At 40.5% G+C, this 14,876-nt stretch overlaps 1 protein-coding gene across 2 annotated transcripts in view; it reads left to right on the top strand.

The window, feature by feature from the left end:
• FMN1 (formin 1) overlaps positions 1–14,876 on the top strand; it is a 435,492-nt gene that overhangs the window by 397,008 nt on the left and 23,608 nt on the right. For both annotated transcript variants that reach the window (XM_040226990.1, XM_040226989.1), the window contains 2 exons: positions 2,956–3,007; positions 8,813–8,962. In XM_040226990.1, the coding sequence (XP_040082924.1) occupies positions 2,956–3,007; positions 8,813–8,962 (202 nt within the window). The remainder of the gene's footprint in view (positions 1–2,955; positions 3,008–8,812; positions 8,963–14,876) is intronic.

Raw genomic sequence — 14,876 nt, 5'->3', positions numbered from 1 at the left:
CGAGTGTGAGGAGGAGGAGACGACATCACGGGGGAGCCAGGGGGCAGGCTGGCAGGACCTCTGGGCCATTGTAAAGGCTTCAGAGGCTTTGTCAGGAGAGATGGCAAGCTGTTTTGGTCAGGGAAATAAATTAATAAATTTACATTGATTAAGTGAATAATGATGAGATGCTAATAATACCTGTCCTGTCATTTATCGAGCATATCTTAAGGTGCTAAGGGCTTTACGTGTATTATCTCATTTAATCTTTATCACATCTGTGTGATGATAGTCTCTGTGGCTCTGCTCATGGTACAATCAGGCCATAAGTACACAGTTCATCATGAGGGACTTGTCCAGTCATACAGGTAGTAAATGGCAGAGCTAGGCTTCTTAAATAGCCTAGCTATTTAATATCCTTTGAAATATCTTAGCTATTAAAATCTTTTAATATCCTTTTAAATATCCTAGCTTTTAAAATCCTTTAATACCTTTCATGAGGTATCACAACATAGCTTGTTATGATTGATTTTCTTTTCTCATTCATTTTAACATCATAAGCATTAAGTGAAAACATTCTTTTTCAAGTTGTAGTATAGTTGATTTACAATGTTGTGTTAGTTTCTGCTCTACATCGTAGTGATTCAGGTATACATACGTATACATTCTTTTTTTTTATTCTTTTCCATTATGTTATCACAGGATATTGAATATAGTTCCCGAGGCTACATAGTAGAATCTTGTCATTTAGTCATTCTGTCATATATATACTAGTTTGCATCTGCTAACCCCAATCAAGATTACTGGGAGAAACAATCAGTAACCTCAGATACACAGATGACACCACCATTATGGCAGAAAGCGAAGAAGAACTAAAGAGCCTCTTGATGAAAGTGAAAGAGGAGAGTGAAAAAGTTGGCTTAAAACCCAACATTCAGAAAACTAAGATCATGGCATCCGGTCCCATCACTTCATGGCAAATAGATGGGGAAACAATGGAAACAGTGACAGACTTTATTTTGGGGGGCTCCAATATCACTGCAGATGGTGACTGCAGCCATGAAATTAAAAGACCCTTGCTCCTTGGAAGAAAAGCTATGACCAACCTAAACAGCATATTAAAAAGCAGAGACATTAGTTTACCAACAAAGGTCTAGCTAGTCAAAACTATGGTTTTTCCAGTAATCATGTATGGATGTGCGAGTGGGATTATAAAGAAAGCTGAGCATAAAAGAATTGGTGCTTTTGAACTGTGGTGTTGGAGAAGACTCTTGAAGAGTCCCTTGGACTGCAAGGAGATCAAACCAGTCCATCCTAAAGGAAATCAGTCCTGAATATTCATTGGGAGTACTGATGCTGAAGCTGAAACTCCAATCCTTTGGCCTCCTGATGCAAAGAACTGACTCATTGGAAAAGACCCTGATGCTGGGAAACATTGAAGGCAGGAGGAGAAGGGGACGACAGAGGATGAGATGGTTGGATGGCATCACAGACTCAATGGACATGAGTTTGAGCAAGCTCTGGGAATTGGTGATGGACAGGGAGGCCTGCAGTGCTGCAGTTCGTGGGGTTGCAAAGAGTCAGCCTCTCTATTCTGTTCCATTGATACGTCTGTTTTTGTGCCAGTACCATGCTGTTTTGATTACCATAGCTTTGTAGTAGTGACTGAGGTCTGGGACCATTATGCCTCCTGCTTTGTTCTTTTTCCTCAGGATTACTTTGGCAATTCTGGGTCTTTTAAAGTTCCATATAAATTTTAAGATTATTTATTCTAGCTCTGTGAAAAATGTCATGGGAAATTTGATAGGGACCATGTTAAATGTGTAGATTGCTTGGGTAGTATGGCCATTTAACAATATTAATTCTTCCAATCCAAGAGTATGGCATATCTAAATGAAAGAAATCTTAAGGCTCATAGAGATTGTCTTGATGATTTTTCTAGACATATTTAAAGTGTTAAGAGTTGTATTATCATACATGACAGTATTATCTTCTGATTAAAGAGAAAATATATAAAAGAACCACTCCAAAATGAAACCTCCCAGTTTCCCTGTGGTCCTTCAGAACATGGGTTCTTTTATATATAAATACAATAGGTTTTTGTTGGCCAATCATTTTTTTTTTTTTTAGATTTTATTTTATAACACCAAGGACATTTTGTATTGGAGTATAGCCAATTAACAATGTGATAGTTTCAGGTGAACAGCGAAGGGACTCAGCCATACATATGCATATACATATACATGTATCCATTCTCCTGCAAACCCCCCTCCTTCCAAGCTGGCACATAACATTGAGTGGAGTTCCATGTGCTATACAACAGTTTTTTGTTGGTTGTCCATTTTAAATATAGGAGTATGTATATGACCTTCCCAAAAGTTCTGAATCTGTAAATTCAGAATTCTATCTCAGTAGCATTTATTTCTTTAGTAATCGTATTTTTTTCCAATGCAGTTAAGACATTATTCTAAGAAAAGAGACCATAGGCGTCCTTAGCCCATGGGTATAGAGACAGTGTATGCAATGATTCCAGTGAATTCCTCTGAATTTGATCAGAACTGCTACAAATGGTACTGAGTTTGTGTTGTTGTTTTGAGGGAGTGGGGTTGCTGAGCAGATGCCAAAGGGTCACAAAGGGGCCAGCTATAGCTTGGATGACCACCTGTTCTAATCTGGCCAAGATCATTCCACTTTAAGCCTTTGTTTAGCATAATTAACAATATCACCCCTTTCAAAAGTATTCCAGAGAGAAAAATGCATTATATTTATGGTCACCATTAGCTATAGCTGTTAATAAGAAAGCAGTGACAGTGGACATAGAGAATTGAGTACAATCACCAGGATGTGTGGCAGGGGCTGCCAACCCCTGAATTTGGGCTTATTTTGATTATAACTGAATGTAATAGAAGTCAGATTACACAAAGGATATGATGGAAGAAAATGCTGTTCTAATTCATGATTAATTCTCTTTCACAGCCAAAAAGGAACATAAAATGGAAGAAAGTCACTTGGAGAATGCACAGAAAAGGTAAGCAACTCTGACTGGCCTCAAGCCTCTCTTTGACCATCCATTCTTTTTTTATTATTATCAAGAATATTCACACTGCTATGCAACCATCAACACCAGCCTTCTCCAGAACTTTTTCGTCTTCTCCAAGGGCAGACTGTACTCATGAAACCATCTCCCCCATTCCCTCCTTCTTTCACCCTGGCAGTTACCATCCTACTTCCTGTCTCTGTGACTTTGACTACTCTAGGTGCCTCATGTAAGCAGAATCGTGCAGAACTTTTCCTTTTATGACTGGCTGATTTGACTTAGCATAATGAATGCTTAGCCATTCTTTTGACTGCCTTCCCCCCACCCCATGAAGACTGTGCATCCAGGAGCAGTTCGAGTCTAAGGAGAGCTGGAGTGAAAAACTCCAGGAATAGCCCTTGGGAATAGTTTTCCTCAACAATCAGGGAATCATCCAGAAGTGACCCAGCTGCCTCATGACGTCTGACACTATTTCCATCGGTTTGCCTCTCCCCCATAAAGACTCCATGGGTGCTGGGAACAACGGGACCCTTCTTAGTAGTACAACTAGATTAAACCAATTATTACAGGTACCTAAGAGACGTACGTTTCTCCTCAGGTTCTGGAGGATGTGGTAAACAAGGGGCAAGTGGAGAGTAGGAACTTATCTCTCTGTGTGCCCAGAAAACTCCCCCAGCAGTTGGGAAAGAGACCTCAGTTCAGTTCAGTTCAGTTGCTTAGTCATGTCCGACTCTTTGTGACCTCATGAATCGCAGCACGCCAGGCCTCCCTGTCCATCACCAACTCCCGGAGTTCACCCAGATTCACGTCCATCTAGTCAGTGATGCCATCCAGCCATCTCATCCTCTGTTGTCCCCTTCTCCTCCTGCCCCTAATCCCTCCCAGCATCAGAGTCTTTTCCAATGAGTCAACTCTTTGCATGAGGTGGCCAAAGTACTGGAGTTTCAGCTTTAGCATCATTCCTTCCAAAGAACACCCAGGACTGATCTCCTTCAGAATGGACTGCTTGGATCTCCTTGCAGTCCAAGGGACTCTCAAGAGTCTTCTCCAACACCACAGTTCAAAAGCATCAATTCTTCGGCGCTCAGCCTTCTTCACAGTCCAACTCTCACATCCATACATGACCACAGGAGAAACCATAACCTTGACTAGATGGACCTTAGTCAGCAAAGTAATGTTTCTGCTTTTGAATATGCTATCTAGGTTGGTCATAACTTTTCTTCCAAGGAGTAAGTGTCTTTTAATTTCATGGCTGCAGTCACCATCTGCAGTGATTTTGGAGCCCCCAAAAATAAAGTCTGACACTGTTTCCACTGTTTCCCCATCTATTTCCCATGAAGTGATGGGACCAGATGCCACGATCTTCGTTTTCTGAATGTTGAGTTTAAGCCAACTTTTTCACTCTGCTCTTTCCCTTTCATCAAGAGGCTTTTTAGTTCCTCTTCACTTTCTGCCATAAGGGTGGTGTCATCTGCATATCTGAGGTTATTGATATTTCTCCTGGCAATCTTGATTCCAGCTTGTGCTTCTTCCAGTCCGGCGTTTCTCATGATGTACTCTGCATTTCTGTTCAACCTCTCACCTACTGCAGACCTCTTCTGTGTTCTTGTTTCTCTTAATAGGCACCCAAGTGAAACTATCCGCCTCACCTGTGAGAGCTCAGTAATGATCGGCTGTGGTGTCTTAGAGCCCCTCGCTTTACGATGGTTTTCCTTTTCGGCAGTTGACCAGCATTAGTCAGCTTGGCCCTCTCCCACTCTTAGAAAGGTGAAGGGGAATACACTTAGGCTTTCTCATACTCAGAGCTGAAAAAACGGAGATAAATTTTGCTGGGACCCATTCTAAAAAGTAGCAGAAAATTAAATAAGAGATAAGGACAGGAAACAGTATATCAGGTAAAATGAACTTTACACATGTGTGAGGAGAAGAGCTCACTAAATGTGAGTGAAGAAGCTCCTGCTGTTTCAGCACAATTTCTGAGAGTTCTGGAAGCCAGTATTCAGTGCTGGTGCTCTGCATCGAATGCCGACATCTTGCCCTTCTTCCCACTTAAGTGCCAATAAAATTAAAATGCAGATAAAAGCAAGGTGAAGGCTAATCTCACGATTTTCTAAGTGCAGACCTGTTCTTGAATCATGATTATCATCTTTGCGTGATAATTTTAACAAGCAAGATGATCACATGGTTCTGTTTATAGATTTTTAGATTGTGCCCCTTTATTGGCTTTATCCCCTCAGTATTATATAGATTTTACATTATCCCTGTATTAAGCTTCCCTTCATCAGCATGTCAAACTTGTGTGTCTGTGTTATATAAATATCCCACAACCATAAAAAAAAAAAGACCATACTCAAGGGCACATGGGTATCAGGCCAAACAAAATTTCCCTTTCTAAGGTGGATGTCAAATATCTAATCCTTCTTCAAGATTCTCACTCCAGGAAAAGGGGGCCCTTGTGAGAGGGGCTGATGTTGCTGCTGTGCATTAGCTATGCTGAGGGGGTCATAAATTGTGGTTGTCAGCGTTTTCCGTGACTTTGTGGTGAAGGTAGTCTAGCTTTCATGTCATACATGAAATATGTTAGATCCCATCATTAATGTAGAAACCACAGTTGTTTGGTTACACTCTTGAAGGAGGTTGGTGGTCAGTGTTGCAACATTCGTGTGAGATTTAGGAAATTCTTATGTTGTATTCTCAAGAGAAACAATTTACTCTGAGGCTAAGGAATATTTGCTTTTCCTCAGCAGTTTCTGAAAGCATGCATGAGGGGCAATAAGCGGATACGTTCCACCCTGGCATCTCAATGCTGCAAAAGAAAACCCATTCCCTTTGGCACAGGCTCTTTGATAGAATCATTGTCTGAACTCTCAAAATGTTTAGCTGAGTCGAAAAAGATGGAAATCAGTTAAGGAGTTACAGCAGAGAGAAAAAGAATCAGGGAGCAATTGAGAGTGGAGTAGAGAGGTTTTATAGAACCTAATATACAATTAGAAACCTGTCTTTTAAAAGTTGAAAACTGTTAGTTACTTGCTGAGAAACAAAAGAAAATTCCAATATTGTTGTCAAATAGGAGCAGTTTTCATGCACAAATTACAGAAGGTTTTCAATAATCAGTCTTCTGTGGATCAGAATTGAGTTTGAAAGGAAGGGAGTTATGTTTGGGGACGGGAGGGAGTAGTCTAGACCTTATCAGATAGCTGTGGGTTCATATTTTAGTGTTTGGCTTTTCCTGGAACAAAGGGATCACACTGAAATCCAATAAGGCACACTCTCAGAGTGGCTTCGTCTTTGTTAAACTTGCCAAGTGCCAAAGCCAGGCTATCCCCTGCAACTCTGTTTGTGCTGGTTCTTCTGAAGAAGTTCACTTGCTTTCTTAAACACATAGGGGAAAAGCTGCTGGAATTCATTCTTTCCTTTAGTTTTCCTCCTCTTTGAGGGTTAGCAAGTCAGGCTCCCCGTCCCGGGGGAAAGGTGGTGAGGGTACATGGTTAGCTTCATTTCAGAGCTAGGAAAAGCAAGGCCCACAGGATGATGAAATGCTTTTCTCAAGCCTCTGTAATAACCCACCAAACAATGCTGTCATTCTCTGAAGCAGCATCATACTTGCAGTGTCTTGATCTCACCATCTACACTCCCAAGAATGCCAGAGTTGGGGTTAAAGCACAGTGGTAACTGGAGTTTCTGTGCTCTTCACTATATCTTGCTGGAAAAATAGGAAGATAATTTGCCCCTCTGAATACTAAGCATGAAAGACTTTCTCTTCTCTCTTCAGTGCACAAGTAAATATGTTTCTGTGTAGAAGGTCCGCATAAGGAAGAGAGAAAAATAATGATGTGTTTCGCTGGGGGTAACGCATGTTTTGTGTCCTATAAGCAGCAACTGTGTCAAAAGTGAAAACAAACTAAAACTTGACTGTTTTATTTCTTAAATGCATGTATCAGTGAGTATGAACAACAGAAGGCTGGATAGAGCAGAAAATGCATTTCACTGAGAAATGATTCTGTAGACCCAATTCTGCCAGTGAATAAGGTCATTCAGTCTTTCTAGGTCTCTATTTTCTCATCTGTAAGATGGGAACATTGGACAGACTGACCCAAAATCCCTTCCAGTTTTAAAACCCTGTGACTCCATAAGAAATTCATGGACTGTTCCTTTAGGTTGCAGAACTCTCTCTGTACATATTTCCATGCTATAAAACAATCAATGTAGTTTATGTTTTGAATGAAATAAAAGTATATGCTGTAGAGTGTACATTGGGTTTTATCAGTGTTTTGACTGCCGTAGAATTAGGAGTCATGTCTGAGCAAAAGTGGACATTGCTCCTTTCTGGTTTTGCTCTGAAATATGTGTGTTTGGAATTATAAGAGAGTCCCTTAAGAAATTACCGCAGTTATTGCCTTTCTCCACCTATGCACTTCTAGTCTTTTAATAACTGAGAGCCAAAATTCCCTGACCAGTAGTTTTAATTTGCATTAAAAACAGATTTATTATTTACAGAAGCACAAAGAATTTATGGGACTCAGAGCTGCATTTCCAGCTTGGATCTCGCCTAATCATAGCCATGGAATCAATTAACAGTTCATCTGTGAAATGTGATAAAATCTTATGAGATACATATTGCCCAATAACTGAGAACGAGATGAAAGTATGCTCCATAATAGTAACGGGGCTTCAGGGTTTTACAATCGTTGTTGAATAGAGTTCCATTAGAAACTCCGTATTCGGGATGGCCACAAGAAAAAAAAAAAAAAAACACTGTGTCTGAACAGATGATAGAGCATTGAGTAATAAACCCTGGCCAGTCATTCTTGCTTTGATTAGTTTCCAACACCCTAGAAAAGGGGGCCATTTATTTAAGTGTTCTTGCTCATGGCAAATGAGCTTGTGGGGCTTGGAGTGGGTGGGGGGAAGGATTGAGTGCAGAGCTATAAATTGCTGCAAAGCTGGTGGCTCCAAGAAGGGCTGCTTGGGGGGCCTGGGTAGTCATCTGGGAACAAGCCTCCATGGGGTTGGTCAGGAGTTTCTTAGTGATATCTGGGAATCACCCCTATAAAACCTGGGTTCTTTTCCATCCCAGATTAGAGATCATTTTTAAGACCAAAAATGGTTTTTCCTCCAATCCTTGCTACATCCTCAATTATATGTATTTTTTGTACATTGGTGGTTTGTATTCTTATATCATGATAAGCTTTAAAATGAAGCCTTCTTAAAGATCATATAGTCTAAGTCTCTTATTTTACCCTTGAGAAAATTGAGAGTCAAGTGTTGAATGATTGACCCAAGATTACAAAGCCAGCAGATGCCAGAATAAGGATAAAACAGTCTCTTTATCTTCCATGAAGCACTCAACAGATTGAGAATTCCCTGCAGGCTCTCTCACTGTCCACTGCTAGTAGCACAGAACCAACGTGGCATCAGTGTTCCATGTAATCCTTCAGCATACCACAGAGTGGGTAAATGACATGGATTTGAGATGAAGAACAAACCCAGGTTTTCACCTGTGTATACCCTGAAACTATTCATGCTGAGTTTATGCAGATAAGATGTGTGCAAGAGCATCCCCAATCATGCTGAGTTTCTTAGAAAATTGGCTTCAATACTTAGGCTTAGCATAAGCCACCATGACTGCTAAGCCTGGGCTTCTGAGCTAGAAAAAATATGGGGGTGGGGGGTTGGGGGGGTGGGGGGGTGGGGGGGTGCGGCGAGGAGTTCTGAGTGTCTTCTCTCCTAATGGGTTTTGGCATCGACAGCTCCTCACCCTCGACCTCACAGTTTGTTTTTCCTCTACATTTGCAGTTTTGAAACAACAGTAGGATATTTTGGGATGAAGCCAAAGTCTGGTGAGAAGGAGATCACACCCAGCTACGTGTTTATGGTGTGGTATGAGTTCTGCAGTGACTTCAAGACTATCTGGAAACGGGAGAGTAAAAGCATATCTAAAGAAAGGTAAGGTTCTAATAGATTGATTAACACTGGGAGTCTAGGGAACCACCTTCTCAGCCCTAACGAAGCATGTACATTTCACCCGTGCCAGTATTGCCTTTCAGATCAAGTGGATGTCAGGGAAGGATTATTGAAAGTTTATAAGGAAATGTGGGGGTGGGAGGGCTTGCTGTCCACACAGGCAGATACTCTCACGTGATCTGATAAGTTACACTTTCTTAACCCCTTCCAATTACTAGCTAGTAAATGAAAGGGGAGCTGTGCTAATTTGCAACAGATTGCTTCTCTGTGTATTTTCATGTTGGCCCAAGCTAAATGAGGCAGCCTTGCTGTCGCAGACAGTACAGACAAATAAAAGTGAATGCTTTTCCCATTAATATACTGAACTTGCATCAAAGGGAAGTCTCTGAGAGTCGGGCCACACTTAACACGGTGTGGAAGCCCCGCTCTGGATTTACAGCGCCACTTCTGACTCCCCGCATCCTGCTGAGGACATCAAACTGCGTGCCGCTCGCCTCATTGCAGCCTCCTGATTTTATTAGTTGGGGGTAGAAGGAAAACCTCAGCACTGAATATAGGGAGAGTGTGTGTGTTCGTTCTCTTAGAGAAAGACTGCATTTGGCCCTGTTGATCAGGAAAAAAAAAAAAAAAAGCATTTCTGCTTGATCAGTGTTTTGATCAGGTTGCCACTGTTCTACAAAGAGTGTCATGGATTTAAACTTCAAACAGGTCTTGCTACTACTCCTGCAGAACAGATGTATGAGAGTGTCATTCAAAGTGAAGTTGGAGACAAAAATTCAACAAATGAAGGGAAGTGGTTTAATTATGGCATCTATATCTCACTAAACATTGAGACCCTAAAGTCCAAATTTCAGTACTTTTGTTCTTTACTTTGGAATCAGAGAAAAGGTGTATATATAATATAGCTATACACATACAGACACACATACAGTACACCAATATACTTTACCTTATAAAGCTACCTTAAAGGACTCATAATTTAGAGATTTCTTGACTCAGTTTTACTAAATCTATAAATGTTTTCTCCAGGAATTTTTTTATATACTTGCTTTCTAAGGAAGTCACAGAGCTTTAAAAATGTGTATCAACATATCTTCTTCCCACCATACCTCTTTTGGAACATGGGAATTAAACCAAGTATATCCATTATAGAGTAGAAGCAGAAAAAAGTTAAGTGACCTTGTTAAGAAAATAAATTGTTGATAACAGCATGAAAAAAATCCTAAAAATCTTGACATCCAACCCATTGTTCTCACCCTGCAAGCTCTTGTTTAGCCCTTTAAGCTAAAATAAGCTTCTGTGGAATGCGTTCTGTGTTTTGTGAGCCTCAGAAAAGTGACAGAGCCAAGTTCTTCTGTCTCTAACGAGGTAGCAGCAGGCCAGTCAGCTTTCCACGTCCACACCCGAAGGCCAGGGAGTTCCTTAGCGGGCCCTGAATGTCATGCCTTTGCTTGAGATTTTACATTTTAGGTTTTGATCATAGCCCTTAATGAATTTATCCTTTTCGTTGGAGCCCTGAAAATAGTCCCAAAAAACCAGCAGAGAGGATAATGAATCGCTTTTCATTTGAATAAACTACTATTGAAATACCGAACCATATTCCAAATGGAGTTTTTCCCTAACACAGAAGTTAGACCACACTCACTCTGGGCCTGCGGAGGTTCCAACGGCCCTTCAGAACGACCTGTCCTCCTAGTGATGGGTACTTGCTGTGCTGCTTCCTGGGTATAGCTGGTGAATTGCCCACTTCACACTCTGTAAACCAACACCTTTAAAGGGTCATGACTTCCCGGGACCCTTTTCAGATCTCATTTAGCAGTTTCAGGGGTTTCTTCATTCCAGCCGTGCTTTGTGAGATGGATCACCAAGGTTTCCAACCTAAAACAACATCTCTGAAAGTTAATGGTGGCTCATAAAATATTTGTGGAAGCAACTTGTTTACAAAAATCATTTTGTTAAGAAACCTTAGCACGTTATATCTATTATTGCTCATCCAGTTTAAAACAAACTTGGTAATATCTGGGGTTTTCTCATGAAATGAGGGATTTTTCACTTGTTCTCTGTATCTGCTAAGGGTTTTAGCTTTCAAACTATTGGCATCACATTCATTATGGTATAAGAGAACTAACTCGAATTCTTCTATTATAATCAAATGAGAAACAATATGACTGCTTTAATGGTGGGAAACAATATGATTGCTCTAATATTATATTTAATAATGTTTGATGTTATCATTTTTATAGTACCTTTCCCAGAAATCCAATGAATCCTAACAACACTAAATGTCAGGGGGCTTCCCTGGTGGCTTAGACAGTAAAGATTCTGCCTACAATGCAGGAGACCCAGGTTCAATCCCTGAGTCAGAGAGATCCCCTGGAGAAGGAAATGGCAACCCACTCCAGTATTCTTGCCCAGAGAATCCCATGGACAGAGAAGCCTGGCAGGCTACAGTTCATGGGGTCACAAAGAGTCGGATATGACTGAGCAACTAATACTTTCACTTTCAGCATAACATAATATGAAAACATCCTCAAAAATTAAGTTCATAACCAAATGAAAACTTGATAGCTTGTAATTACTAGGGAAAAAAACTATAGTTTGGGATCCAATAACTTCATTCTACTTCATTTTCAGATGTGTTTGAAGGCCAACTAAAATCCCCAAAAACCATTGGGAAAACTTAAGGATCGATAATAGTATTTTCAAAGGGACAAAGTCACTTCCAAATGAAATGTAAATTTTGAAAACGACTTTAGGCCACTTGAAGTCGATTTTAGGTGACAGACGATATTTGCTTCTTGTTCTGCTTAACATGGTCTCCTTGAATGCACATTAGTTTGATGCAAAACTGAATGCTGCCTCTCCATTGCAGCATAACAAGTACTCTTCATGAGGCCCAGAACAATGTCTAAACCATAGACGACTGATTGAAGCATTCAGTATGCTTGTGCCTTACAAATGAGTGATAAACCCTATTATTAAGCTGATGTCAGGACACAATTCAGTATTTTAGTAGAAGAGACGGTACTTAACTGGGGGTATGGTTTACCTGTAGATTACCTCTGTCAGTGGAAGAGCAAGCTACTATATGATGGTATATAATGACTTTAAACTTTGCTTGTCATGAAAGCCATCATTAGGCCAAAATGGCAAGCTTCTAAGACTGGACGCAAGTTCAGAGTACCTCGCTCCCTAGACCTCAGTCTGTGACCCACCCAGTCCTCATGCCGCCCAAGTACTAGAACTTACCCTCTAGTGAGATGTACCAGGCTCTTCTCCCCTTCCTGAGTACTGGCAGTGCTCCATAGTATAAAAAATGACTTCTGGACAGAGAGTTGAAAACCAGCATTTTTATGAGATTAGTCTACTTTATGATCTTGGGCCAGTCACTTATTGCCTGGGGGACCCAAATATCATATTTGTAAAAGGTATATATTGGGATGAGGCAGGAATAAATGCTTACTAAGATCTTTTCTGGTTTGAAATCTCTATGAAACAAGAAACTATTTTTTTGTAATATTCTGAGAAACTGTGCGTTTTCTTTCTGAGATAATGTCCCTTACCTTTGTTCCTGAGCTCATAGGGGACTGGACCAAAATACATTTCAAGCCAAGGTCTGGTGGTGAGTTGGGGAGAGCTTTGGAGACAGGCAGAGTTTCCACTGTCCTCTTGGCCTTAGTGACTGTCAACAGCTACCTTGGCTCATACCCTTAGCTCCTCCCCTAAAATACTAAGGTTGGTCTTGAAGACCACATTTTTTTCATTAAAAGTATACACACAAAAAATTTTCCTCTGCTTATCTGCATCCAACATTGCATTTGCTGGTTTATGAAAGTTCATCAAGATTTTTATTCTCAGAAGCAGCTTTGGTTCAATTTTGCCTTTTCATTCACTTTTGTATTTGTGTCTCTTGACATGCAAACATTTTGTAACACACGTTTCTTCCACTTATTAAATCAGTGGGTTATCTGAACCATATGCATAGTGGCAAGGAAGTAACTTAATTTTTGCTGCTACCTTCATTGACTATTCTCTACTCACTTTCTGCTTTTTTTCTTTTTTCCTGTTTAATTACTCTGGCATATACAACTCTTCCTTATGAAGTTTCCCACTCTCTAGGATATGTTAAGACTGCTCCCCACATATGCCCACACATGCACACATAGAGGCCACAAACCACTGCTACCCACAAAATGAGCTATGAATTTGCAAAAGGTAAAGACGTCCCAGGGGAGTCATGACTCCAGGAATAAAGTCTTGACAAATAATTCAACCCTGAGCCAAGGCAAACTTTAAAAGTACCATTTAAAAACCCATAATGGCTGAGTAATGAGTGAATAAGGAGTTTGGTAAATTTTATATGAAATGCAAATAAGACATTTTGTTATATACATAACTATAATTTACACCATAGGGGAACGGACTGTTAGTTGGGGTGTTTTAAGTTCAGCTAAATAACAACAGAATTTTTGTTTTAAGTGTACTAGTTGCAGCAATTATGGTTAATTATGCAACTGCCATACCCTTGACAGCAGATGGTTCAGAGCTGTTGTGGGGTTATCCCAGAGCTGTTCTCAGGGCCCCACTGCTCAGGTCACTTTAGGACCAGGAGCTGGGGACTTGGAGTGGCCATCACTCAACCCACAAAGAAGCTGTTGATTGCAGTGTAGACATCACAAGAATTCCTCTCTTTATATGATAAAGTTGTTCCTGGAAAAAGTTCCATAAACTAAAATTTTTATTTATTGAATCATGATCATTACAGTAATCTCTAACAAGTTAACTTTCTTTTCCCCAGCCCTCTGTTATGTGGTTAAGTGATTTATATACACTTAACTGCTATAAAGGGGCTTCCCAGGTGACGCAGTGGTAAAGAATCTGCCTGCAATGCAGAAGACCCGGGTTCAATCCCTGGGTTGGGAAGATCCCCTGCAGAAGGAAATGGCAACCCACCCCAATATTCTTGCCTAGAAAATTCCATGGACAGAACAGCCTGGCAGGCTACAAGGGGTCATGGGGTCGTAGAGTCCACACGACCAAGTGACTGAACACGTATACACAACTGCTAAGAAACTTCATATTTTAAAGGACCCCTTTAATAATACAAATAATCACCCCCTAGTTGACTGGCATAACTTTGAATTTTCCTAAGTCACATGTGAACGGTTGTTTACAAATACACAAACGGTAAGTGTGCTCTACAGTCCATAGGGTCTCAGAGTTAGACACAACTGTAGTGACTTAGCAGCAGCATATGTCCCAACAAGTTAACTTATAAACAGAATGTGTGATTATGCTAATCACAAAGAATTAAACCTGCTTATTTCCCAAGCTAAAACATTAAAACCACTATGCAAAGTTAAAGATATGTCATGAATAAGGAGAGGAGAGTGTAGATTTTTCAATGGTAAAAATCATGGGATCATTGATTCTCAAAAACTAAAACACCTCTTTTGATCCTCTTTCCTCTGGAAATTAACTATTTCCTGTTCCATCCAGCTTCTTAAAAGAAGAGTTTATATTCATTTCCTCACTTTCTTTTCCATAACATTCACTCCTTTCTGTGTCAGTAAGGATGAAGCCTCTGCTGCCATAACAAAGACCAAAGTAAATTTTACTTTTGCATAACCATCGGAGTATAAAATGTTTAGAAATCTGGATCCAGATTCCTTTACTTCTGTGACCACCATCATTAGGTGGGGTCCTTATTCACAAGGCCAAAGACGGCTCGCATGATGTTCACCAGCTCTGAGTTCCTGTCAGTGGGAAGGCGCTGGCACACCCTTTCCTTTAAAGGGTGTGGCCTGAAAGGTACGCAGCTTTCACTAGGCAGAACTGAGTCTCTCGGCTCTATGCAAGGGAGACCAGGTAATGCAGGTTTTTCTAGGAGCCAGGG

The sequence above is a fragment of the Oryx dammah genome, unplaced genomic scaffold (assembly GCF_014754425.2).
Source record: "Oryx dammah isolate SB20612 unplaced genomic scaffold, SCBI_Odam_1.1 HiC_scaffold_26, whole genome shotgun sequence".
NCBI lineage: Eukaryota > Metazoa > Chordata > Mammalia > Artiodactyla > Bovidae > Oryx > Oryx dammah.
Note: the sequence above shows the minus strand (reverse complement) of the source record. Positions and strands in the feature narration are given on the sequence as shown.